Source organism: Girardinichthys multiradiatus, chromosome 3 (genome assembly GCF_021462225.1).
Source record: "Girardinichthys multiradiatus isolate DD_20200921_A chromosome 3, DD_fGirMul_XY1, whole genome shotgun sequence".
Taxonomy (NCBI): Eukaryota; Metazoa; Chordata; class Actinopteri; order Cyprinodontiformes; family Goodeidae; genus Girardinichthys; species Girardinichthys multiradiatus.
The window spans coordinates 17,434,935-17,459,866 of NC_061796.1; the positions used below are offsets into that span (position 1 = coordinate 17,434,935).

At 38.7% G+C, this 24,932-nt stretch overlaps 3 protein-coding genes across 7 annotated transcripts; 2 read left to right on the forward strand and 1 right to left on the reverse strand.

Annotated features, from left to right (window-relative positions):
- The first annotated feature begins 423 nt into the window (after positions 1 to 423).
- On the forward strand, positions 424 to 4,101 carry hint3 (histidine triad nucleotide binding protein 3). 2 transcript variants are annotated; one of them, XM_047361226.1, is made up of 6 exons: positions 672 to 808; positions 974 to 1,139; positions 1,599 to 1,716; positions 1,860 to 1,929; positions 2,056 to 2,182; positions 2,948 to 4,101. In XM_047361226.1, exons 2-6 carry the CDS (start codon positions 1,098 to 1,100, stop codon positions 2,993 to 2,995), a joined length of 405 nt encoding a protein of 134 aa, XP_047217182.1. In that variant the 5' UTR covers positions 672 to 808; positions 974 to 1,097; the 3' UTR covers positions 2,996 to 4,101. The 2 variants fall into 2 exon arrangements, with proteins under 2 accessions (XP_047217180.1, XP_047217182.1); XM_047361224.1 differs by lacking the exon at positions 974 to 1,139 and having other exon boundaries at positions 424 to 808.
- A 958-nt stretch (positions 4,102 to 5,059) lies between these two features.
- Positions 5,060 to 8,126, reverse strand: si:dkey-29b11.3 (actin-binding Rho-activating protein-like). The gene is made up of 3 exons (XM_047361223.1): positions 8,001 to 8,126; positions 7,529 to 7,714; positions 5,060 to 6,799 (listed from the first exon to the last, which is right to left on the reverse strand). The coding sequence occupies exon 3, from the start codon at positions 6,779 to 6,781 to the stop codon at positions 6,248 to 6,250; it is 534 nt and encodes a 177-aa protein (XP_047217179.1). The 5' UTR covers positions 6,782 to 6,799; positions 7,529 to 7,714; positions 8,001 to 8,126; the 3' UTR covers positions 5,060 to 6,247.
- On the forward strand, positions 8,002 to 24,206 carry trmt11 (tRNA methyltransferase 11 homolog). 4 transcript variants are annotated; one of them, XM_047361219.1, is made up of 13 exons: positions 8,002 to 8,122; positions 9,974 to 10,039; positions 10,194 to 10,267; positions 10,353 to 10,434; positions 10,519 to 10,611; positions 10,714 to 10,848; positions 13,477 to 13,633; positions 13,721 to 13,801; positions 13,896 to 14,060; positions 14,733 to 14,805; positions 14,957 to 15,091; positions 20,153 to 20,273; positions 23,935 to 24,206. In XM_047361219.1, exons 1-13 carry the CDS (start codon positions 8,045 to 8,047, stop codon positions 24,073 to 24,075), a joined length of 1,401 nt encoding a protein of 466 aa, XP_047217175.1. In that variant the 5' UTR covers positions 8,002 to 8,044; the 3' UTR covers positions 24,076 to 24,206. The 4 variants fall into 4 exon arrangements, with proteins under 4 accessions (XP_047217175.1, XP_047217178.1, XP_047217176.1 ...); XM_047361222.1 differs by having other exon boundaries at positions 8,037 to 8,115; XM_047361220.1 differs by having other exon boundaries at positions 8,040 to 8,122; positions 9,974 to 10,109.
- The last annotated feature ends 726 nt before the right edge of the window (positions 24,207 to 24,932 follow it).

Here is a 24,932-nt window from a genome sequence, read left to right on the forward strand (position 1 = left end):
AATAATTTCCTGAAGAAATTATTTCCAGGATTAGAAGCAGAGATTTGACTCCTCCACTTCCACATAAAGACAAGGAAACCCCTTTCAAAGTAACTGACATTGGCTCGTAAGCTTCGGTTTCTGTGCCTGAGATCTAATATAAATAGGAACAAATGCTTATTTTGTGACGCAGACATTTAAACTTAATACTAGTAGACTATTAAGCGGATTTAAAACATCTTTTCAAAATTGGATGTGATAAATAGGCGCAAACTTTAAACAAGAATATTACATTTGGACTTATTTTAGAGGCAATTTACTTTATAATTCCTTGATTATTCAGGACAACCATTTAATGAGACCTATTAAATCATTTGAGAAATCTGTGGCGAGCGCATAGATATTTTCCTGTCAAAGTTTTCCTGTTGGCGCATGCGTAAACGTTTCCAAGTTCTCTTCCTTTTCAAATCTGGACAGAGGATAATAAAGAGTTCTGATTGAATTACTTGTCAGTGTAGTTTGACTTTGAGGTTACGATTAGGTTAAGACGCTAGTGTATTAGAATATATACATTTGTGAACCATTAAAGCACTGAGAGTGGTGGGGTCTGAGAAAAACCGACCCTGAGAAGGGCGCATCTGGGATCGACTTTTCTGGCCTGAATGTTGACAGTTCATGCTACCGGACAATGGCCGAGGATCAGCCTTCACCGTCTGTTCAGGCTAGTCATACAACCAAACCCAGCAGTGTACCAGCGGAGGAATATGACAAGAAGTGTATTTTCTGCAGGATTGTCAACAATGAAATGGGCACAGAGCTTCTCCACAGCGTGAGAAACTTTCGCTTCTTGATTTAGTTTTAGCTGACAGTCAGCTAGCTTTCGCTTGATTTTGTTAGCAGACTTTGAGAAAAGCAGATTGAACTCTTTCAGAATGAGGCAGAGAATACATCGCTGATCAAACTGTGTTTTTGTGATTTAATTGTTGTGTTGTAGAGTCGTCGTGTGGTTATTGTGTGTCTCATATCCCCCTCTGGTGGAAACAGGGTCCCATGTTTCGTGTCAAAATTCCACCCAGATTACTGAGGATCTACATGGACAATAGATGGGAGGATAATGGATGAACAGTAGGACAGATGGATGGATAATAACTAGTGGATTGGTGAATAATGGAGGATGGAATGATGATTAATTGATAGCAAATGGATATTCAATGGATAATGAATGAACAGAGAGATGCGTAGTGAGTGGATGAAATGATGTATTATGAATAAACATAATTAATAAACATAGATTAATTACTGTATGATCAGACAGAGGAACAATTAACAGTTTGATGATTTATAGATATATACACAACAGACAAATTAATAGATTGATACACAAGTTTTGGGAAATAAAATTTTTTGGAAATACAATATTTTTCCATGCTCAGATTTCTTTTCTATACTCATCCAGACCTGAAAAGAGCCTTCATTGTACTTCTCCAAACCTTTACATACTTTAAAGGAACACTGTGTGCACACAGTGGAGAAATATGTTAATCCCATGTAGACACAGGCTAACATGTGGGTAATTCTAAACTACAAATTGGTAATTGTTGGACATACATGTGTTGCAGGATGGAGATATTTCCTGTTTCAAGGATATTAAACCTGGAGCTCCACATCACTACCTGGTGGTCCCAACTAAACACATTGGAAACTGTAAATCACTCAACAAAGAACATGTGCCTCTAGGTGAGGTTACTTATTCATTATGTGTTGTTTTTTGACTTCCAACATGTGATCACTGTTTGTGCAGAGCTCTCAAATTAAAGGACTGTTGCAAATAAAGAGAGCGTTTAAGAAAAAACTAAATATTTCCCTGTTGTTATTTCTAGTGAAGCAAATGGTTGATGTCGGGGAGGATGTGTTACAGAAAAACAACGTAACAGATCTCACTGATGTCAGGTTAGCAACATTCAGTATTGTACCGAAGTGAATGTAGGGGATCACCTTTTGATGAGTGAACGATGGTGATGCAATATGTGTAGCAGATGTAACAGTAAGTATCTCGTGTGTTTCGTTTCTCTGTAGGTTCGGTTTTCATTGGCCTCCGTTCTGTTCTGTCACACACTTACACCTTCATGTTCTGGCGCCTGTCAGTCAAATGGGCTTCATGTCCCGCCTCATCTATAGACTCAATTCCTACTGGTTTGTCACAGTAAGTTGCAGAATTGCTCAGAATGTAGGTTTATCATAAATAAATGAAATTCTTTTTCAGTCCCAGGTAAACCATTGACATGTCAGCAGACCCAGATATAAACGTAATAAATGTGTACTTTGTGTAAGAGCTGTAACAGTGCTGTGAAAACATTTGCTTCCTGTTTTTAGTTTTTTGTCACGTTTGGTTGTTGAAAAAGTAACTGTTAGGCCAGCCATCACTCTTATTAACAGGTTTATTTCTGCAGTTGGCAAATGCCTAGAGTGCCAAGTGTCCTGTGTAATATTGTGCATAACAGATGTTTTTTTTTTATTATTTGCAGCAGCAGCAGTAGAAATAATTGCTGCTTTTTCATTTTAAATAGAAACAAGTAGATATTCAAATCACAGTTGTTTAATAACCCATTGAGTTACGAAAGAGTTTGCATTTAATGTACTCAAAATTAAACCTTATTCTGTCAAAGCCCTAATATTTCTAGTTTTAAAGTTGGTAACATTTGCTGTGATACATTTGTAGAAGTGCAAACTATTCATTGGTTTTCTGTTTGTTTGCTTAGGATCACAGTGAAAAACAAGGACTGTGCTTTTTATTATCTTACAATGAGCTATGTGCATTTAAGATGGAAGATAAGGTAGTGGGTGGGTGTGAAATCTGTTGGTATTTGGAGTATCGATGTTACTAATTTGTCAATGCAGGAACACAAACACAGAAGAAGAAATAGTCCTGAATATCTAACATCTGTTTGCATTTTCTAATATTTTGCAGGCAGATCAGCTGATTGAGCTTCTCAGCTCTAAAGGAGAGACAAACTGAGCTCTGGATCTATTTCTTCCTTCACTAGATTTTGACATGTTGGTTGTTACAAGAGTTAATTTGCTTTCTGGTTTGACCAAAGTTGAGGACAGTGTTTTAATGTAAACTTGCCTGGTACATGTAAGACATTATGAAGATATTTTGGACAACAAAGCTTGAATGAAGCCAAGTATTCCTTGTTTTATTCAGAATGTACCAGAAAGATGCCCCATGTAGTGGTATTAAAACTCTCTGTCAACCTGTCACCTTAGAAAAACAATGTTTAGGGACCAAGGAGCATAAAGACATTGTTCTCATTCTTAATTTGACCTAAAATGAAAAATGATTTGATTTAAACTGTAACAAAGCTCATCTTCATCAACAGAATTTGACAGCTAAACTTTGACTAAGTTCATACTGTTTGATTTTCTGTCAGGTAAGAGGACTTCATTGTAAAGCTCAGGTTATGCATGTGGGAAAAAAATGTAATTGCAAGAATACTGAGGTTGAACAATAACCTAAGACATGTTTTCCATGTATCCACTAATCATATCAGCTGTGCAGCCTGTACTAAACGTGTAATCCTCTGAATTGTACTTTGACAATTGAGGTACAGTACAACATCATCTTAACAAGCACTGAAGTGCACTTAATGTGCATATATTTACATGATTGCAATGTGTAAATGTCAATATTTAAATTATTGCTTATAGACTGTATACAAAAGATAAACATTGATATTGAATACCAACTTCATGAAGTCTACGTTACCTCAAACAAAGCCACATTTATAGAATTAACATCATTCAGAATTAAAAACAAGGAAAACAACAAACTAATGAGTCGAGCAAATCAAATAATAATCAAAGGGTGAGCAGAGGAAAATAAATAAAAGGTAAGATTTTATGGTAAATTTGTCTTCGCAAGTGTGGGATTCTGACCTCACTAATCGACAGCATTCAGTTTTGAAGTATTTAAATTTAGTGTGTCTCTTTCATCAAATTTAAGAGCATAGCCATATTACTGCTGTATATGAACTGAATGTAAGACTAAGGACTTTACAGCATTTTTTGTACTGTAGATATGCACTGTAGACATTAATTTAGAATAAACAATGTTGCATCTCATTGGTCTGTTTGTGGTCTTCTTTATGCTTTAGTTTGCACTCATTCTTTCTTGCAATTTAACCACCGGCAGAGCTTAGATGATCTGAAATCAGCATTCATCATCCTGTGGCTTTATTTTGTCATACAATTTCCTGATGCTTACATACTGGAATAAGAAAATACGTGCCATCATCCTTGCTTTGCATCAAAAGGGCTTCACTAAGATATTGCTGATATGATTGCACCTAAATCAAATTGTTCAAAACTTTAAGAAGCAAAGCCCCCTTCAGACTGCTTTTGACGTCTGAAGGAAAGACTACCCAGAGAGGAGGGGAACACTACCTTGAATCCTGTGTCATACCGAAAACTGGAGCATCGTCAAAGCAGTGGGTTTAACATATTCTCCAGGGGTAATTTTGCCAAACAATTCAGGATCAATTTGGTGATGAACAAGGCAAATGTGACTAAAACATTGACATTTTGGGTTCATGACCACAATAATCCCCAGAACTTAATCCCAGTGTGAACCTATTGGTGCTTTCTGTAAACTTGATGTATTTCTTAATAGTTAACACTTCTGAAATGTTTAATATTGGACATCTGTATTTTATAAAATTAGCTGACAAAAAGACCTAACAAAAGTGAAGCAGTAATGTTTGTAAAAAGCAAAATTTCAGTCAGTTTTAAAAATGTTTGGCCATAACTTTACAGTGGAGTGTGTCTGTTAAATATCTACTTTGCTGGTGTCACATTTTCAAAGCAACACTTTTATTTCACTGTACATCTTTTTAGTGTGGTTCAGGTAAAGAAAAAATGACAGCGTAACTACAAAGCAGCTTATAGTGTGAGGCACCCAGCCAAGCCGGATCATGTTCATCCTATAGCACCATATTGTCTGTCACAGACAGGTTCTGTTTGGCGTCGGTTCAGTCCCATCTACCACTCCGACTTCAGCTGCTCATTCATCTACTTCAATGCATAATGAAAAACTCTAGGACTTTAATACATCTAGGATTTGTACATTTCTTTTTCAAATTCATAGACTTACAACAGCAAGCAATGTCTTGAAGATGGAATAATTTAACAAACAATATTGTTTTACTAACCAAAGGTAGAACAAGTGTTGGTGAAATACCCTAAACAAATACATTAATGGAAAAAACAGTGCATACTTGCTGGTTTTAGAAAGGAAATAGTTGCTCAGACCAATTGTCAAGCATTGTGGTGGATGGGTGATGAATTAGGCCTTGTTTTAAAGACCCTTGCCCATGGACATCTTTGAGTTGACCATGAATTCTCTTCTAGACCAAAGTATACTGGTCAAATGTAAGATCATCTTTCTCACAGCTGAAGCTTGGTTCAAACTGTGCATTTAATGGGACAAAGATCCCAAACACAGCAATAAATCTACAATGGGATGGCTGAAACAGAAGAAAATGTTGCAATCGCCCTGTCAGTCCAGACCTAATTATTGTCAGTTGCTGTGGTGGGACCTGAGAGAGGTGCAAACCTTAATGAAACAAAATGCTTTATTGAAGGGTTGGCCAAAATCCCTCCTGAACAATGTGAGAAACCGATATATGTATCCAAAAAACTGTCATTTGAAATGATTTCCCCATTACTGTACAGAGTGTCATCCTTCTTTATTGTCAGTTGATATCCTGTATTAAAAGTGTTTTTGGGCATGTTTGGGAACTCTTGTTTTGGAGGTCTTCGGCCTTACTAAGATCGTGGATGGGTACACTGTAGGAGCTGTTCATTCTAATTTCCTTATTTCAGTCTATTTCCATACGCCCTGCTCGTATTTTCCCTTTGAATCTTCAGTAATGTATGTGCTACTGTATTTTAGAATGAAAAAAATATATCTTAGGTTTCTTTGTAAAGTTGGTTATACTATTTCATGACATAGGCCTGGTGGTTTTACCTTGGTCAAAGGAAAAGCTAGTCTAGATCTTTTTACTAATCTGGGAATAGTTTCTAATACCACCTATCAAGCATGGTGGTGGAAGGGAAATGATTTGGTTTTGATTTTTGTGACGGGCGAAGCATTTGGACCTGTTGTAGCCATTGAATCGAAATCATGCTACTCTCTCTACAGTGTGTAGTGGTGCACCTGCATGCTAAGTGCAACATGAATCAAGGCATCAGTACAAATCCAAATATCTGGTTATTCCAACAAAGTGATCACTACATGATCATCCTTTCCTTGCCACAGCATCTCCCCCTTGAAGTCCACCAGTCCCTGTTTTCTGGCCCGTAAAAGAATTCCCACTAGTGTATTAGAGATTGTCACATAATGTTCAAAAAGTTTCCCAAATTCAACCGTGATCACTTTCTTATGGCTATCGTGTCTGTCCCCGTCCTCCTTCAGCTCTCCAATGTTCCTTATCACCTCGCACAGCTTCTGGACCTCTCTGCCAATGTGTGTGTGAGCCTCCTTCCCACGTTTCTCAGTCAGAGACCCCTCCTGGGGTTTCCCGTAATCATCCTGTCCCCTCTGAGGGGCCACCGCACTCAGCCTGGTGTCATGACTGAAGGGGTTGAGCTTCTGGTTTTCCTGATGCTCGCTGGACCACTTCTGCCAGTTTTCTTTGAGGCCTTTGACAGACACTATGGGCATCGTATTGTCATCATCACACTGAGCAGAAGCGTTGACATCAACCTGAGTTTTAAAGGGGCTCCTCTGGCTGTTGGTCCCCATTATTCACTCCCGTCATTTCTGAATACAAGAACACAGGGACTTTACAATTTATAAAGATATATCAAAACTAGTTAAAAAGTGGCTTAAGGACAGCAGAGCCAATGTTTCGGAATGGCCAGCACAAAGCCCTGATCTCAGCCCCACAGAAAATGTGTGGGTGCCCTGAAAAGGTGTGTGGAAGCACAAACCTGACCTGGTTACACTATTTCTGTCAGGAGAGATGGGTCGAAATTCCAGCAAACTATTGTGAGAAGCTTTTGGAAGGATGCCCCAAATATCTGACCATGCCATACAGTTTAAAGGCAATGTTAACAACTACTAAAGAAATATATTAACGTAATCTGTGTATATTACGTCATTTTTTTAATTTGAAGAAAGCAAAAAATATTCTGTAATCCTTTCATTTAGCAATTAAAAAAACAGTGGTAATCCTAAATAAACTTAAATTTCACGAATTTATTCTGATTAAATGTCAAACTCTAAGAAAAAGTGGTTATGTGTCTTTTAAAAAGGTTTTAGTGACTCACATTTTATGCTAATTACCACAGGAAGTCGCAATCTGATCAGCAAATTCACATGAGAATTTAATAAAATGAAACACAATATGATCTAGCAGAAAAAAACTAGTTGATTATTAACAATCTTAAAATAATTGATCGTTCAGCCTTTACTTGAAACTAATAATTATTTTTCAACCTTTCAAAAGTCAGAATATTGATAATCCAATCATAACCTGACTGCCTGTACCTTTCTAAATGCGGCCAAACTTCAGTACTTCCCGGTTCTCCAGCTGATGCCCTTTATTAACGCTGCAGTTGCTGACAGGCGCAGCAGAGCGGAAGCCTTCAGATCCACACGCAAACCCATCTGATGGGCATCTGCCTCGGCCAATGGGGAGGAGGACATGTCCGGGCAGCCAATCACAGACTGACTCTGTTGTGTTCATGAAGTAAAGCAGATTAAAGTACACTGAAGAGGAGAGTTTATCCCGCCTTGCTAAACCAATAAAAGTTACGTACACGATTAATAAGGGATTTCAATTATAAATTAGAAAACGTGGAATAGATTAAAACTGTCCTGAGTTAGGTGATTTAAGTAAATAATAACCATTAAAACGTAGAAGAAAAACAGTTTACATTTTATATATTGATCGGCGTATCATCAAGAGCTGAGCATACATAATTCTGCCATTTATGGTTACGTTGTCACCAAGCGGTACCTTTTCTGCACGTCAGCCGGACTTGTTTTGAATGCGCACCCGTCATGGCCGCCTCCGGTAGCAGATCATGCCTCCAGTATCTGTTCCATCTTGCTCACGATAATCTGGATTTTAGGTTGCCGGTAACGTTCAAACAATTCCCTCATTGTCTGTTTAGCTTTCGGTGTTCAATTTTTACAGGTTGTTTAAATGCGACCTCCTACATTCCCATTGTTAAAGGTTAGCTTAATGCTAATCTAAACACGTTTAATTCAGCCGTTCTTTTAGTGGATCGGAAACGGCAGATTTGGGCTTTTGATTTAAAACATAATGGTCATGAGATAATAACACTTTTATAGGTTTCTCCTCTGACCGCCATAAGTGGAGAGAATCCACTCATGTTGATCTAAAAATATTTTACATCCATGTAAACATCTATGAATGCCAATGCGGGGCAAGAGATTAAATGTATTTGGAATTGTGTTGCTTTCTCTATAATATCTTTACGACGTTGCCGGTGAACATAGGCCTTGCTGGGACCTTTGTGTATGGAACGCCAAAGTGTTCAAAATTAAATAAATAAATAAAACATTAAGAAATAAGTACCTTCATCAATAAATACATGATAAACGTATAATATGTCAATGAAATTGTGAATCCATATTAAATTCTCAGCTCAATATTATGAAATATATGTCATTTTTTCATTAAAAAAACAGTTATAATATAAAAAATGTTCATATAAAATTTTTTACCTAATAATTGAAATTGCTGCACGGTGGCGCAGTTGGTAGCACTGTTGCCTTGCAGCAAGAAGGTCCTGGGTTCAATTCCTGGCTGGGGGTCTTTCTGCATGTTCTCCCTGTGCATGCGTGGGTTCTCACCGGGTACTCCAGCTTCCTCCCACAGTCCAAAGACATGCCTGTTAGGTTAATTGGTAACTCTAAAAAAATTGCCCTTAGGTGTATGAATGAGTGTGTGTATGGTTGTTTGTGTGTTGCCCTGCGATGGACTGGCGACTTGTCCAGGGTGTACCCCGCCTCCCACCCATAGACTGCTGGAGATAGGCACCTGCGACCCACTATGGAATAAGCGGTAGAAAATGACTGACTGACTGAAATTGTTTTTGAGGCTATTTTTATGTAATTCCAGCAGTTTTTTTATTTCAAAATGTCATTTTTTAAAAGTCAGTTTTTATTTTCTAAGCGTGATTGTTTTTTTGCCCATGGCTATTTATTTCATAATACAGTGTTGTCACTTCACAACTGAATGACTGTGGGACCAATCAGCATCAACGGGCTGGACCTGCATCCTCATTGGCTGAGCCGTACATAGAGATTAGTTTCATGGGTACCTGCTCCAGCTATTGCTCCAGCTCAAGGTTTAGGAAGGATGGTGGAGTTTCTTGAACTTCATTCAGCTCTGGTTACCTTAGCAGATGAAACTGAGGGGAATAATTTATCATATGATGTCATTTTGTGAGGTTTGAATGACATCTTTCAAATGATCGGGATGATAATTGCACTCCAGGATGTTAGCATCGACGACGCCATCGTTGAAGGCACATTGTTCTGTAAATGTTATCAACAACTTGGGTGATGAAAACTTTAGGAAACCTTTAGGGAGCATTGCATAAACATTTCCTGAAGGTTATCCTTAACTTTCACAATGTAACACATAAGGGGAAGCTCCAGGAATGTTCCCTGAAGCTTAACACAAACTTTTTTATTTTTTTATGTCAGTATCAAGGAATCTTTTTGAAAAAAGAGGAGGGTTGGTGGGCTTCGTGCAGGTTAGAGGTTTGCTCAAGGTTGCTTGCCATTGAATGTTGGGCAGATTGGCCAGATTTTATAAACCACAGGGAATCAATTCAGTGTCTTCTCTTCTCATCATGTTTTCTGTGTCTGTTCCTGCTGTGTTTGCAAATTATGATTTCTATTGAAACAACAATGTCTTGACGTATTCTTCATGTCTGCATGTCCTGATTCTTATAGGAAATTAAGGCTCTGCTGGCTCTCAGATCAAAACCATTCCATCCTTGTGAAAGCTTCAAAGAACAGGTCAGAGGTCAACATGTGCACTTTGGTCTTTTTCATCCGCTGTGTCTAACATTTTGCGAGTCAACCGATGGTATGACATCATTTAGAAGAGAACATCCTTTTACTGTCCTCCCTACCTCCTCGTGTTCAATGCATCTCTTGCTTGCTGTTTTAGTCCCCTTTCTGGTGCTTGGACCGTTTGTCAGAGGAAGATGTTTGCACCGTTATGGCCCGATCTGTTTGTGCAAAGTAAGTGCGTTAATTCTGCGTGCGTAAAGTCGGTGGCAATAACTATAGTGAGGAAACAAATTGGTGTCCCATCTTGTCCTTCCAGGTCTGCTTTTGAACTCTGGGGCCATGGACAAACACACAGTGAACTCAGGACATCCCTGTTAAACTACCCACAAGAGAAAATGGTGTGTTAGCTTTGGTATAGAGCACAGTTTACCTCCAGTGACTCTACTTTTAATCTCATTTATCCTCTACTTTTTTCTCTACAGAGTCCATACATGCAGAAAGGTTCTTCATACAGAATAAACGTCTACACTTTTAATAAAACATTGTCGTTCGAAGAGAGAATTAAAAAGATCGATGTGAGTATTTAAACATGTCTGTGAGTTGAAACGAATGATTTTTTTTTGACACAGTTTCGTCTCGGTGTATTAATGCCATGTTTATCTTACTCTGTTCACAAGGCCATGGATTATCTTCCCTTTGAAGGCACCGTGAGCCTGAAGAACACTCAACACATCTTCTGTTTGTTGGAGGATTATGGCACGGACCCCAACAACGTCCCTGAGCAGCCAAACTACATCTACTTTTGCAGATGGGTGAGATATGGTGCCTCACAAAAGTATTCATTCCTTACTTCTTGTCATGTTACTACCACAAACTTCATTGCATGATTGTTTGGTTGAAGGAAAAAGATAAACAGGTTTTTGATTTTTTTCCAGATACAGATCTGACAAGTATGGACTACATTTGTGTTCAGACCCTTTGTGACAATACTTTGTAGAACCTTCTTTCGCTGCAATTACAGCGGCTAGTTTTATAGGAAATGTTTTTACTAACTTTGCACATCTTTCTTCTCTTCTGCTCTCGGTGGGGTCAGACGCTTTTCCACTCTCTCCTTAATCCTCCCCCATTTTTTGCCCTGCTTCAGCTTTTTGTCTGTTTTTCTTAGAGCCTCTGTTCGCATATCCTCCTAATTTGTTCATTATGGATTTGGTCAGCTGGTCTCTCAACGCAATCGATCAAATTTTCTCGACGGGAAGGCAGGGTAAATGAGAACCCTCTTGTCCAGACGGGACGTTCTTCTCCGGATACACAATGGATTCCTGGCAGCAGTGGAAGATTGTGTGCCTGACAACAATGTCAGTCGAGGACGTGGGAGATTTGTACATAATTGGATTTCTGATAACAGGATTTCTGCTTTTTTTTGGAGTTGGCGGTTACCTGGCTTATCGAAAGATTCGTAAAACATCGGCAGCTGTTCAATTCAATTCAGTTTTATTTATATAGCGCCAATTCACAACACATGTTGTCTCAAGGCACTTCACAACAGTCAGGTACATACATTCCTATTAATCCTAACCATTGAACAGTGCAGTCGGAGTTAGCTTTTTATTCAAATTGGATAAAACGTTTTTCTATCTAAGGAAAGCACTCAAAGCACTCCAAAGCTGCCTGAGATGTTTGAAGGGATCTTTAGAGCTCTCAGCACTCAGACTGATATGTTAAGAGAGCAGAATCATAAGCTGGACGCGATCCTTGAACAGAATCGCAGGCTGGCTGCGTTTCCTGGACTCAAAGGTGATATGATTTAATCTTGGAGAAAGTTGTTTGCTCAGGATCTACTGAAAGTACTAGATATTTGGCTATTTGGATTTCAAATTGAGAATGCCAGTAAGACTTTGAAGGCAGGCGGAAAATCACAGCCGGCCTGAACCAAAACATTTATTGTTTGTCTAATTCAGGCGCCCCGATATGACCTTCACAGGTTTCTTATCAAAACATTTCTCCTGGATGTTCTGTAAATACAACGCTCTGCCCCAGCCACCCCCCTCATCTGTGAACTGAACTTTATGGTCGTTTGATAAAACTTCCATCTCTTCTTCAAGGACAATGGCACCTTTGTCAGTGTTGACAGTCTAATTCTTTGCACACATGATCATACTTAAATATTGGCACCCTCACGAGTCCACCATGCCCCTGCAAAATCTTTGCTTATGTGTGTTGCTTTCCCATGCTCCTTATTTTTACCTAAATGTGGATTTCATTTCTTCATTTGTTCTCCTTTTCATAGATTTTTAAATTTACCAGTGAAAGGAAAATAATAGTAGTTTCTTAAAAATTTGAACAAAAGCTGTTTTTACACCAGTGACTCAGCTTCATTAGTCAGAACTCAGTGATTGCTTAGTTAAATGTCAATGGATGCAAATGACTGTTATTATTGGACTACAACTGCATTATACCAGCGAACCCAAGGATCATTCTCTCTTAGCACAAGATGCTTTCCCCTACATAGAGGACTTAATGATATAATTACCTCTTTAGAAAGATTGGTTTAGAACCAGCTCTTACCAGTAAAACCCAAAGGATTATTAATGTTATCTGTATCATTGTAATATTGGCCAGAGATTTTTAGATTTCTCGGAAAGATTAATAGATTTTTAGATTTCTTAGAAAGTATCATTTGATTTGTTTTTCTGTGTCTGTATCTGTGTTTATTTTCTTTGTGATTGTATTGTAATTGTATGTACAGCGCTTTGAGTGTCTCGTTACTGAAAGCACTATATAAATAAACTTACCTTCCCTTACCTAGAGACTTAGGTTTCTATTGTTATTGTTAACTATTGTTATTGTGGCTGCATATTTTGGGTTGTTGTCCTGCGGGCTTTTGACATGTCGACAGGTTTTCTTTTATTGTTGCGCTGTATATGATTCCATCTATCTTCACATCAACTCTGGCTAATTTTCTTGTCCCTCCTTAAGAAAAAGCATCCCCGCTGCATAATACTGCCACCACCATGTTACGCTGTGGAGATGTTGTGTTCAGGGTGATATGGAGGGTTGCATTTTGCATGTACGCCAAAAATTTCAGTTTTGGAGCAATTGGTTGTACAAAGTTTTTTTTTTTTTTTGAGAGGTATCAGAGTTTCTGGGGGTGACTACAAATGCACTCCACATCTTTCATATTTTTATAACAAAAGCTACCAAAAAAAACATAATTATCTTTCTACTTCACAACTATGCACTAATTTGTTTGGTCTATGAAGTTCAATTCCAGTAAAATCTATTAAAGTATGTGGTTTGCAAAGTATAAAAATTAGGAAAGACAAATCAAGGGGCATGAATCCTTTTGGAAGGTGCTGTTGATTAAACTTTAAAAGGTTAAAGTTTTTATATTAAACTAAGAAAAGGTGTAATGTGATTTGATTTTGTTACTCCCGCCTCAGATAGCAGACGGTCAGCGGGAACTGATCCGCTCCTACAGCGTGAAGAACAGACACTTCATCGGAAACACCAGCATGGATGCTGGCCTGTCCTTCATCATGGCCAACCAAGCAAAGGTCAAAGAGAACGACCTTGTTTTTGACCCATTTGTAGGCACTGGTAGGTTCTTCTCAGATGTAGACACAAACCGCTTTCGACAGTGACTATCAGAAAAGGGTTTTCATTGTGCCTCTCATTCGTTCTTAGGGAGCCTTTTGGTCTCGTGTTCTCATTTTGGAGCATATGTGTGTGGAACAGATATTGATTACAACACTATTCACGGAAAAGGTATGGCCCTTGTTCATTGCTACTGTGTTTCATACCTTTTAGGGCAGATTTTATGTTTGAAGCATGTTAACAGTGTCTTTGTCTTGTACTGTAGGTCGGTCCAGTCGTAAAAACCAGACATGGCGAGGTCCCGATGAGAACATCCGAGCCAACCTGCGGCAGTACAAAACAGAGAACATGTATGTGGACGTGATGGTGTCGGATGCATCCAAGCCAGTGTGGAGAAATGCAGCTCTGTTTGATGCTATTATTACTGACCGTAGGTTCTTCTGTTGATTCTTTCAGTTAACAAAACAGGACTGCAGAATGTGAAAAGTGCTGTCATTCAGTCTAGTTCAGAAGGTATAAGATTAAACATATCAAGTTGATGGAAAGGTTTGATATAGCTGCTTTTATCCTATTTGGTTCGCATTTCCTTTAATTCATGATGTGTTGCAGCATTCACCCAAACAAACACTTCTGTATTTGTTTCTTTTCGTTGCAGGCTAAATGTTAAAGCCTGTGTCTAAATTGTTCTAACAGGCAAGCAGCCAGTCATGGAACATTTTGAACTCATCATTAACTTTTCTATTTAAACTCAAAAACAGATTAAAATGGAAAACGTGTCATGGTCACAGTTAAGCATAGGGGAGGATGTGTGATGCTGTGGGCCTGCTGTTTTTTAATGGCCCTTCGAACTTTTGAAAAATCTGAATATTTTAGTAAAACAATCCTGCGGCCTCTAATGGAAAACAGAGAGTCGATCATTGGTTCTACCTGTTTTTTTTTCTCTCTCATATTTTTGTCAGTTTTTCAGTTGTTTTACAATTATAATCTTATCATCTTTATCTAATTATAATCTTTTAAAACAAAAATAAATCAACTCGGCACTTATATTCCTGCATTTGTGTCTTAAACTATGTCAAACCCTCCTTTTAATGTGCTTTTTAAGCTCCATACGGTATTCGAGAGTCAACGAGAAGAACTGGCTCCCATAAGGACACTACTAAATCTCCTGATGGCCTGTAAGTTACACTGAAAATCCACTAAATAATTCCACTCAATTTACAGGAAAACATTTACTTTAACTTCTTAGTTTAACATATAAAATGAATTTATTTGTGAAGTTTCCAAAGTCCAGGTTTGAATCTTTATTGTCTTTAATCTGTTCCACAGTTACGCAGAGTCCCACGTACCTGTCTCACAGGCGTACCACCTGAGTGACATCTTCACAGATCTGTTAAACTTCTCTGCCCGCCACCTTGTCTTGGGTGGGAGGCTTGTCTATTGGCTGCCTGTATACAGGCCAGAGTGAGTAAACATTCATGGTTTCATCAATTAATAACAAGACACAGCCAGTTCAGTTTCCAGGCCCTCCGCAAGTCCAACTCTTCTATGGCAAGAATGGTTGTACTGCTCATTATATGGAAATCAGTGAGCATCACAGATGAAAATAATGCTTACATTAAAATGCTGTTACTATTTTAGGGAAAAGGAAAGTAATATCTGCCTTCTAAAGCAGTGGTATGATATAGGCATAATCAATCAAGTCGCCTTTATTTAAAGAGCACTATTTGTACACAATGAGGGCAACACAAACTGGTACATTAGAAAAGCACAGAAGGCAATAAAAATACAAACAACAAACAGAAGCTTAATGAGCTAAACCAGTTAACAGAGGTGCCGGTTAACTGAGCAAAATGCATTACTGATGATGATGATCAGACTCTAGAGTTAGACATAACATTTCTAAAAAGTATACATTTTTAGTTCCTGATGAGTTTTAAAACTAATATCTTAAGTAGAACAAATGAACAACTAAAAATAATAATAAAAAATTAGCTATGGCACTATGTTACTCCTCTGAATTTACACACATAACTTTAGTGATCCCATTCTTTACCCATAGGGTTCAGTATGACGTTGGGTCACCCTTTGCAACTTTAGGGTTTAGGATCATGTTCGTGGGAATTTTTGATCATTCTTCCAGAAGCACATTTGTGAGGTCATAGACTGATGTTTGGTGAGATGGGCTGGCTCTCAAATTCCGCTCTAATTGCTCCAAAAGGTGTTATATTGGGTGGAGGTCAGGCCAGTGAAACCACACCAAACTCTCTCAGCCATGTCTTTATGGACCTTGCTTTGTGCACTGGTGCACAGTCATGCTGGAAGAGGAAGGAAGTTGGGAGCATGGAATTTTCCAACATTTCTTGCTATGCTGAAGCATTCAGAGTTCCTTTCACTGGAACTAGGGCACCAAATCTAGCTCCTGAAAAACAACCCCACAATATAATCCCCCGTCCACCAAACTTTACACTTGGCACAGTGCAGTCAGACAAGTAAGGTACTCTTGGCAACCACCAAACCCAGACTCATCCACCAGATTCCCAAATGAAGAAGCACGATTCGTCACTCCAGAGAACGTGCCTGCTCTAGAGTCCAGTGGTGGCGTGCTTTACACCACTGCATCCGATTCTTTGCACCGCATTGCACTGCACTCGGTGATGTATGGTTTGCATACAGCTACGTAGTCATGGAAATCTACTCCATGCAGCTCTCTATAATTTGTTCTTGAGCTAATCTGAAGGCCACATGAAGTTTGGAGGTCTGTGATGATTGACTCTGCAGAAAGTCGATGTTGTTGTTTCCAAGCGCTTCCACTTTGTTATAATACTACAGTTGACATTGGAATATTTAGGAGCGAGGAAATTTTACGGCTTATTCCACAGATGGCATCCTATTACAGTATCACACTGGAATTTATTGCACTCCTGAGAGCGAGCCATTCTTTCACAAATGTTTGTAGAAATAGTCTGCATGCCTAGGTGCTCGATTTTATGCACCTGTGGCCATGGAACTGATCGAAACACATAATTTCAATTGTTTGAATGGGTGAGTGAATACTTATGACAATATGGTGTCCCTACGTTTTTACATTTATTACTCTACTGGACTACTAGTGCATGCTAACTAGCCACACGATGTATCAGTTGTTTTATACCCGTTTCCCTGGCATTGCTAAGCTGTCAACATGCAACGTTTCGGTCTCAGCTACTAGCTACACCTTCTAATTGTCAGCATCTATGGTGACTAAACTGAGATATTTTCTGCAAAGGAGGAATAAAGTGTTCATGCAGTCTGACATTTAATTTAATTAAGAAAAAGGCTTTACCATGTGATAATAGGAGTCAGCTGCTTATGAGGTACTTTTCAGCAAGGCAAGGCAAGTTTATTTCATATATCACCATGCAAGTGGTTTGCAAGCAGAAAAGAGTCACATTTAGGTTACTTAGTAAAGCATGGCTAACCTTTGTCATGTGATCACTATAAACTATCTTAACACTTCTTTAAGCCAACCTAAAATAATTTACCAAGTTTGAGCTTTTCTAAGCTTAATTTCTCTAAGCTTGGAAAGAGCATTCACCTCAATGTTGTGTTTTTAAAATATTAACCTGTACCACTAGGGGGCAGTCTCATACCATAAACCGGAACTGCTTTTTTCTTGCTCGTTTTGAGCATGGTCCACAAAGTCTTCATATGCTGTTCACTTTACCCATTATGGTAAAGCAGATACAAATGTCGCAAAATGTTTTAAATACGCACTAAATTTAAACGCTGTAAGACAGTTTCACAAAGAGCTATTCAGTTTAGTTTTCCCAGGATGCCCTTTAGTGGAGTCACAGTTGCTCTCCCAACCGGCTGCATGTAACCACCGGTGTAAATGACAGTGTTTATACAGAATAATTTGTGTTGAGGTGTGTCCAGCAATACAGCTGGGCCTCAGCAAACCACAACTGACACTGCCGAGCTGCTTTATGGGTTGTCTGTGCAAGATGGCACTTCGAAAACAAAGTCCATCATTGTTACAAGCTCCATGCGATGCAGAAAGGGAAGAAGTGCAGGTGTTCAGCTGTAAAGGTGTGAACCACAACAGACAGGAAAAGCCCAAAGGGCTGCAGTTCTTTCTGAGCACTGATTACAAGGTTTTGGAGGAGATGAGATAATCATGCATCGTATAGTTTATGTTCTGAGTTTGGAAGAGGCAGGGAACCCATACAGCCACATTCATGATGGCACTTTGCTTTCGTGTATGTATTTTCATACATGTGTGAGCGTGTGTGGTCTTGCACTTGAGCTAATGTTTGTGCCATCATGTTCACACGTCATCCCATCCCATCAGTCCTCGAGAGCTGGGTCTGTGCCAAAATAAACATCTGAGGCTGGGCAGGCAGGGCAGATATATGAATTATCTGTCTCTATGGTCTGCAGGGTGACCTTTGTGTTTTGGGAATGTTTGCGTCTGTGTGTGTAAGCCCAGACGTGGCCTGTCTCTTGGGCCTAATCTGGGGCTCTAAGGGAACCCTATCAGGTTTCAATCACCTGCCAACCAATATATGCAAGTACGACTGCTTCATGACAATAAGGAGCTGTAAGTGTGTGTGTGTGTGTGTGTGTGTGTGTGTGTGTGTGTGTGTGTGTGTGTGTGTGTGTGTGTGAGTGATGACAGGTGACACAAAGTCCTTTCACCAAAACAACATCTACACCATGTTGAACTGCTTCAACTCTCCTCAACTTTTGCTCTTGAATAATAAATGAAGGAGAGAAAAGGATAGAGATGGATGATGTTGCATCACTCATCCGTGCCATAAAGTTACCCAACTGCAACATAAACAAGCAAAGCATAGATATAAATGGTGCATTGTTCGGAGAAAGCCAATACTTGTGTAAAGAGTGATGTTTGAGATAAAGTTTCCACTAATCGGTTTTTGGTCTTGGAAATCATGCAAATATTTAGTAAAATTGGGGCACAAGTCAAAGCTGAAGTCCCCTTCACACCTTAATACAGTCTCCAGGACTTTGAAGGTTGTTCAAGCGTGGCTAGATGACAGCAAATCTGGAAAACCTAATTCCAGTTTGAAGGTAATCATGGCCATATTGTACTCTTAATACTTGCCAAAGAGGGGTTTTCCTGCTCCTCCCAGCAATCCTACCATAATGCATGGTGTCACGTCTGCATCAAATGTTTCCTTACGGTCTCAGAAATGTCTCTATAAATGTTGGGGGTTTTCCACCTCCATCACCAGTTTGTGAAGGAGGAAACACCATCTGGACTTTAATAAGTTGATCAGCAGCATAAGAGGATGAAGGTGAGATTTATTAATTTTTTTAACAGGGTGCTGTATGGCATCATTAGGAATGCCCCCCTGCCTAAGGATTTTTATGTATCATTTTTTTGAATGAAATTTAAAGTGTTAGAAAAATACAAAAATAAACTATACCACAAAGAAACCCACCCCATGATAAAGAGCAAACCCAGTCCTCATTGTTATTTAAGTAACATACAGAGAGCGTAAAATGATAATCGTATGATTTTAAACTAGTTCAACGGTGTGTGCATATCATTACAAGTACAGTCAGAAGGAATCATGTATGAAATCTGTTGTTTTTTTCACTGAACACATTGAGGATCTAGTCTAAAAGTCTAAGTCTAAAATGGTATTTTAATGAGTTGGACTGGTAGTATGATTGTGATGTAAACCCTGTAGGCAACTACTTGGACATCTTCCTCCACTGTCTCCTCATCGCTTAATACAGTACAAAGGCAATCCTAATGCCACACTAATTTTCAAAGGCAAACAAAATAATCATGTTATTGTCTTATCCTCCAGATGGCAACACATGAGTTATAGTGGTGGAGAACATCTGAGTAGCACTGTTTTAATTATATTAAAAATGCGTCATTTCCATAAGAAGCCTGATTGAGGGGAAAAAAGTAAAAATCCTGCGCTGCCTCCACTTGACTGTTTCTGATTGGCAGCGCAGAATTATCCTTTAGCTGCATCACCAGCAGTTCCCATAGCGACCAAACATCCCATCACTGGCAAGTCCCACATGTGGCCAAGGCAACAAGGCAAACAGTGATGTTTTGAGTTGTCGGGACTGTCGCTATGCCCGTGGCGGTGTGGAGAAAGTGCTACTGACACAAATACGCAAACACATACATCATCCTCAGTTAATAGGCCTTAGCATGGACTGGCCTGGTGATGATAGAGCGAGCAGTCAACCTGTCAGCTCAGATTCACTTTTTCCACTTTCTTCTTTGCACCCAAAAAAGCTTCATAGCTCACGAGCAGTGATCTCACTGCACTGCTAGAGCAGATGGTGTTTATTAGAGAAAGAGAGCAACACAAAGAAAAAAGGACCTTAAAGTAAATCCTTTTAATAAAGTCCAATAATGCTAGCCTTTCCAATCATTCCCCTTAATTCACATAACTTAAATTTACTCTGAAATTGCTCCACTTTTGTGTTTCTGCTTGTTTCTATTTGGAGGATGAGCATTGTGGTGACTGTGTCTGTTGCTCCATTTTCCAGGTACTGCGAGGAGATGGTTCCTCTTCATCCTTGCCTTCAGCTCATCAGCAACTGCGAGCAGACGCTCTCCAGCCACACATGCCGACGGCTAATCACCATGGAAAAAATAAAGGAACCTGAGGTGAGTGCTACTGGATACACCTGAGCTGAATAAAAAATGTTTAAACTGGAAAACTGTAGAGTGTTTATGCAAATTTAAATGCCAATGTTTTACAAGCTGGAACATAATGACTTACTGGTGTGTTCTTTTTGTAAATCTGTTTGTTGGATAAAGCACAATAAATGGATTCATTCAATTCAATATTTTCCAATGCAGTTAAACCGCTGCAGGTCAGTTTGTCCTGACTCATGTTGTTAAATATTTTTATGAGTTGTGAAAATCTTTTTTAATTGAAATGGGTAGTAAAATAAAAAAAGGGATTACAAACTGTTCCATTTTGTTCTTATTATAAACACTGTTTGAGCCAGTGGACTCTTACAGAATATGACGAATGGTGAGCCCAAACCAAAAATAAATCTTAGTGACCTCCCTCTGTTAAAGGTCATGTATTAGAGTCATAAAACTACGTTTCAATCCAGTGGACTAGGAGTAGAAAATAGAAAATTATGTTAAATTACTGGTTGTCAAAATTGCTATGAAATGGTTGGTACGAAACATCTGGCGGTAGACCCATCTTCAAAGGTTTCCATTTCACAGCTTTCAAATGGCGAAAAAGTGAAATGACGAGCACCCAGTCAAATCAAGTAACTAATCAGTAAAATCATACAAACCGCTAGGTAGTTCGATTAAATATTAAGATTCTAAGTACATAAGTTCACTTGATAAACTAGCTTGAGTCTAACTTTGCTTTTTTCTTTATTGGAAGTGCAGCCATGTTATAGTTTTTCTGTTATTTGTTTGTTTTTAAATGGTTATATTATTGCTTATTAGCATCCTGTGAGCAGCACAAATGTTTGATATATATGTCTGTGGGTGTGTAGTGGAACAGCAACACATGTATGTAAAGTGAAAACACGTGTGCTACCCTGATCCTTAATGCATTCACTGTATTTTCTAGAAGTATTATATATGTGTAACCATGTAAGTATGTTCTGAGTAAGCGTTTGTAGTATGTGTGTTTGTTTTTACATGACATCCCCCAGGAAGTGATTGTGTCTGTATTTCTGCCTGCTGTAAATCCTGAACATCTGGCTGTGATTGGCTCATTTCTTTTATACCCAAACCCTAAATGGCTTAATCACACGTCGTATGGAAAACAATCCATCTTTGGATCTTGACATCCAGTCCACTTCAAAACCCACAAAATTGCTCCCTTAAACGGTGCTGAATAACATGCGCACTCAAACACAAAGTTGTGTGATGTTATCTGACTGGTATCTATCTCAGGTTGCATTTTTCTTTTCTTTCCAAATGGGTTTCAGAGTGCTCCTATTTGGGTGCTTTAATCAAGCTTCCAAGCTTAATGTTTCCCAAGCAAATGTTTGCTTCACTCTGACCTGTTTATGTGTGTGTATCCGTATCCGTTTCTTTGTTTTTATAGTAAATTATATAGTCTTATTGCTTTTAACAATTGATTTCTCACTGGAAAAATCACTTGTTCGATTTAGAAATGCTCCAATCCAGTTTTTTTTTTTTGCCTGGTTTGGATCCAATCTCTATATCTATGTTTAACTATCTGCCAAAAATGATATCTTCCATCCAATAGTTTTGAGTGTTGGGATGATACTTTAATAAACTGTTGAGATGGAGGGGATGGGGGGCACAACATAGTTGAAGTATTTTAAAAAACGGGTTGTTTTTTTTAGGTGTAAAACATTGGAAAAAAAAAAAATAATAATCTGCGATGGACTGGCGACCTGTCCAGGGTGTACCCTGCCTCTCGCCCATAGAATGCTGGAGATAGGCACCAGCTTCCCGTGACCCACTATGGAATAAGCGGTAGAAAATGACTGACTGACTGACATTGAAAAATTTTCTAAATTAGTTTCAGTGACAAAAGCACTCAATAGATGATTAAAATCTTTAGCTGCAGCTTTTCTGCAGTGAAAAGGTTGATCGTTCATAAGCGGAGGTTATGTCACACCATGTGTGTTTGCTTGACAAATTGAGAAAAGTAACAATAAAAAGCTTGGTAAAATAAGAGTTTACTATTTTGGTGAAATAAAGTAAAAAATATATCATGGAGAAACTTTTAACAACTTATTAACTGTGCCATTAGCGCTGTTAGCACAGTTAGCATAGCGGACTGTAAGGGCTTCCAACAGTCTGCCAATACTGAAGAATCCTACATATTTTATGGCAAACAGAAGTTGAAATCACAAAAGAATAAAATAAACCAGCATTCTGTAAACAAGTTGTTTTGTTTGGATGCATCTAAACACTGGTCTTTCCCACCATCAACAACTCATACCTAAATGAAGGTTCACTAGGAACACGTTTTCTAGCACAAAAGTGACACTTCAATTACCTCAATTAGGGTCTCACACAAAACCTAAAAAATAAACAGACTTCCACAGATGCATTAAGCCTTTTTAAGCTTTTTCTCGTAAAGTGTTTCAAAACGTCTCCCTTACACTGGTATTTTTTTCTTTAATTGGCAGCCATGTCCAGGTGTGTACAATATTCAAACATCGTGATACAATCGGGAGATTCTTGGTGGTAAAATAGGTGTGGCTAAATCCATATTTTCCTCAATCCACTCTTATTGAGCTGTGCTTCCAACTCTGTAATTTTCTGTGTCCTGGGCATTGTAATCTGTGTCTGGTGTGAGTATATGCTGTCTCACAGACAAGATTGCTTCAACATTACTTATTCCATTGGTTTGTCTTGGGTCCATGTTTGTCCTCCATCACTTGTCTAAAAGCAGTCTTATTTGTTTTTAAGAAAAAGATCACATAATTCCTGCTCGTTTTTAGTTTTCCACACCATCAAACAGAAAGCTGCTGATTTCCTCTACATCATTTTATTTTACTGGCTGTACTTGATCCTGCTACTGTAGCCATAATGGTGCTGTTACACACTGAGTGACTGCAAGATGCCGTGAATCAGCAATAAAAGGAAATCACTGATGCATACTGAGAAAACAAGATTAATTTAAATTAAAAAATACCTTCGTTTTTCCTTCTTTCATTTCTTTTTCTCATCATGTGACTCATCATTAGCATTTCAGCTCTGTTCCCAGTTTGGAAACAGAGCTTATGTTTTTATTCTGAGCGAACTGTCCTTTAAGCACAAACAGGGTTGTAAAACGGTGAGAAGATGTGCAACAACACCTATCTTTCTTCTAACATTAAAGCAGGTAAACACTTTCTGTGGGCTGCCAAAATAACACTGCACACTGGAAATTGACCATAATATGGACTGTTTAATTTGGGTTCATGTTGAGGTTATTTCCTCTGAATGATCATGGAAAATGTTCCCAGGTTGCTTGGCAGCGTCAGCAAGTAAACGAGAGGTGGTGCAAACATATTACAGCCCTTCCAGATCATCTCAACTCATTATTTCTTTTCCCAGCATTTCTCTTCCTCCCCTGATGCCTCTGCAGATCAGCTGCTAACTTCCAGCCAACACAAACATCTTATTACGATGATACAGTTGATATAATTTAGTCATGCATTTAGAATGTAAACATGGAAAACTATACAAACTTCTTTTTTTAAGGCAAAACCTAACTGATCACCTGTTATACACATTTTTGTCCTGTTTTTATGTAGGTGTGTGATGTAACTGCATGACCTTAGGCATAATCGCCACAGTTACTAAGTTATTGTTTTTTCTACAGGAACTAGACAGCCTTGCTCATCTTTCAGATCCCCGCTTCAGCCCCTACCAGGGACACAATGCCTTCAGAGAGAAGTATTTCAGTGGACTAAACAAAAGATCTGGCAAGGATGACACAAAAGCAGATGTCAGTGGAAAGTGAGGAAACAAAGGCCCTAAAATAGAGTTTTCCATAAAAAAAATGGAAAACATTTTAAGTGTTTGTTCTCTTTGATCTTAAAAATGTCCCTATTATTTGTACTACTTTGCTAATAAAAGGAAATAAACTGTCAACGTTTGTTTTAATATTATTCCTGTAATTATATAATAGATTGAATTCTAAGATCTTGTAAAATATTTTATATCACTAAATACACTTTCTTTTATCTATTTTGGCGATGTACAGATAAATTATATGTTCAGCCTTAACCAGTTCAGAAACTCAAAAATCAGATTTTCTTTTCCCCGCTGTGTACGCTCACCATATCAAGGCTCTCCCAGGTTGTGGTAAAATCAACACTCTTCGGTGTGGATGCTGTTACTGTTAAGTAGCTAATTAAAAGAAAACACTAAACCCTAACGTCTGATGCTAATAAAAAGGTGAGAAAGACCCCCTCTATGCAGCCGGGATCCCAAATTAGGGGTATTCCCCTCGTCTGCTCAACCCTATGGTGAGCAGCTTCTGTTTTTTTCCCTCCACAGTTGGGCGCTGCCCAGCCCATTATTACTGTGGATCGTCAGAGCAGGCCTTAGCATCCATTAACCCCTTTGCTCTGTTTATTGGGTGGGCCTCTGACTTTCTGCTATGCTTCCTTCTTCACCCAGCTTCATAGGGAGAGTTCAAAACTCTATGACATGATACCCGGCTCGCCACTGTCAGTGGTGAACACTGTTTACAGCTCCCACAGCGGCCTTTTGTTGTCTATCATCATCATCGTTTAAAATTAAGTGTTACACAAGAAACCCCACTTTGCCTTTCTTATCGATTGTGATGATCATTGTACACTTCATGTTGACCAA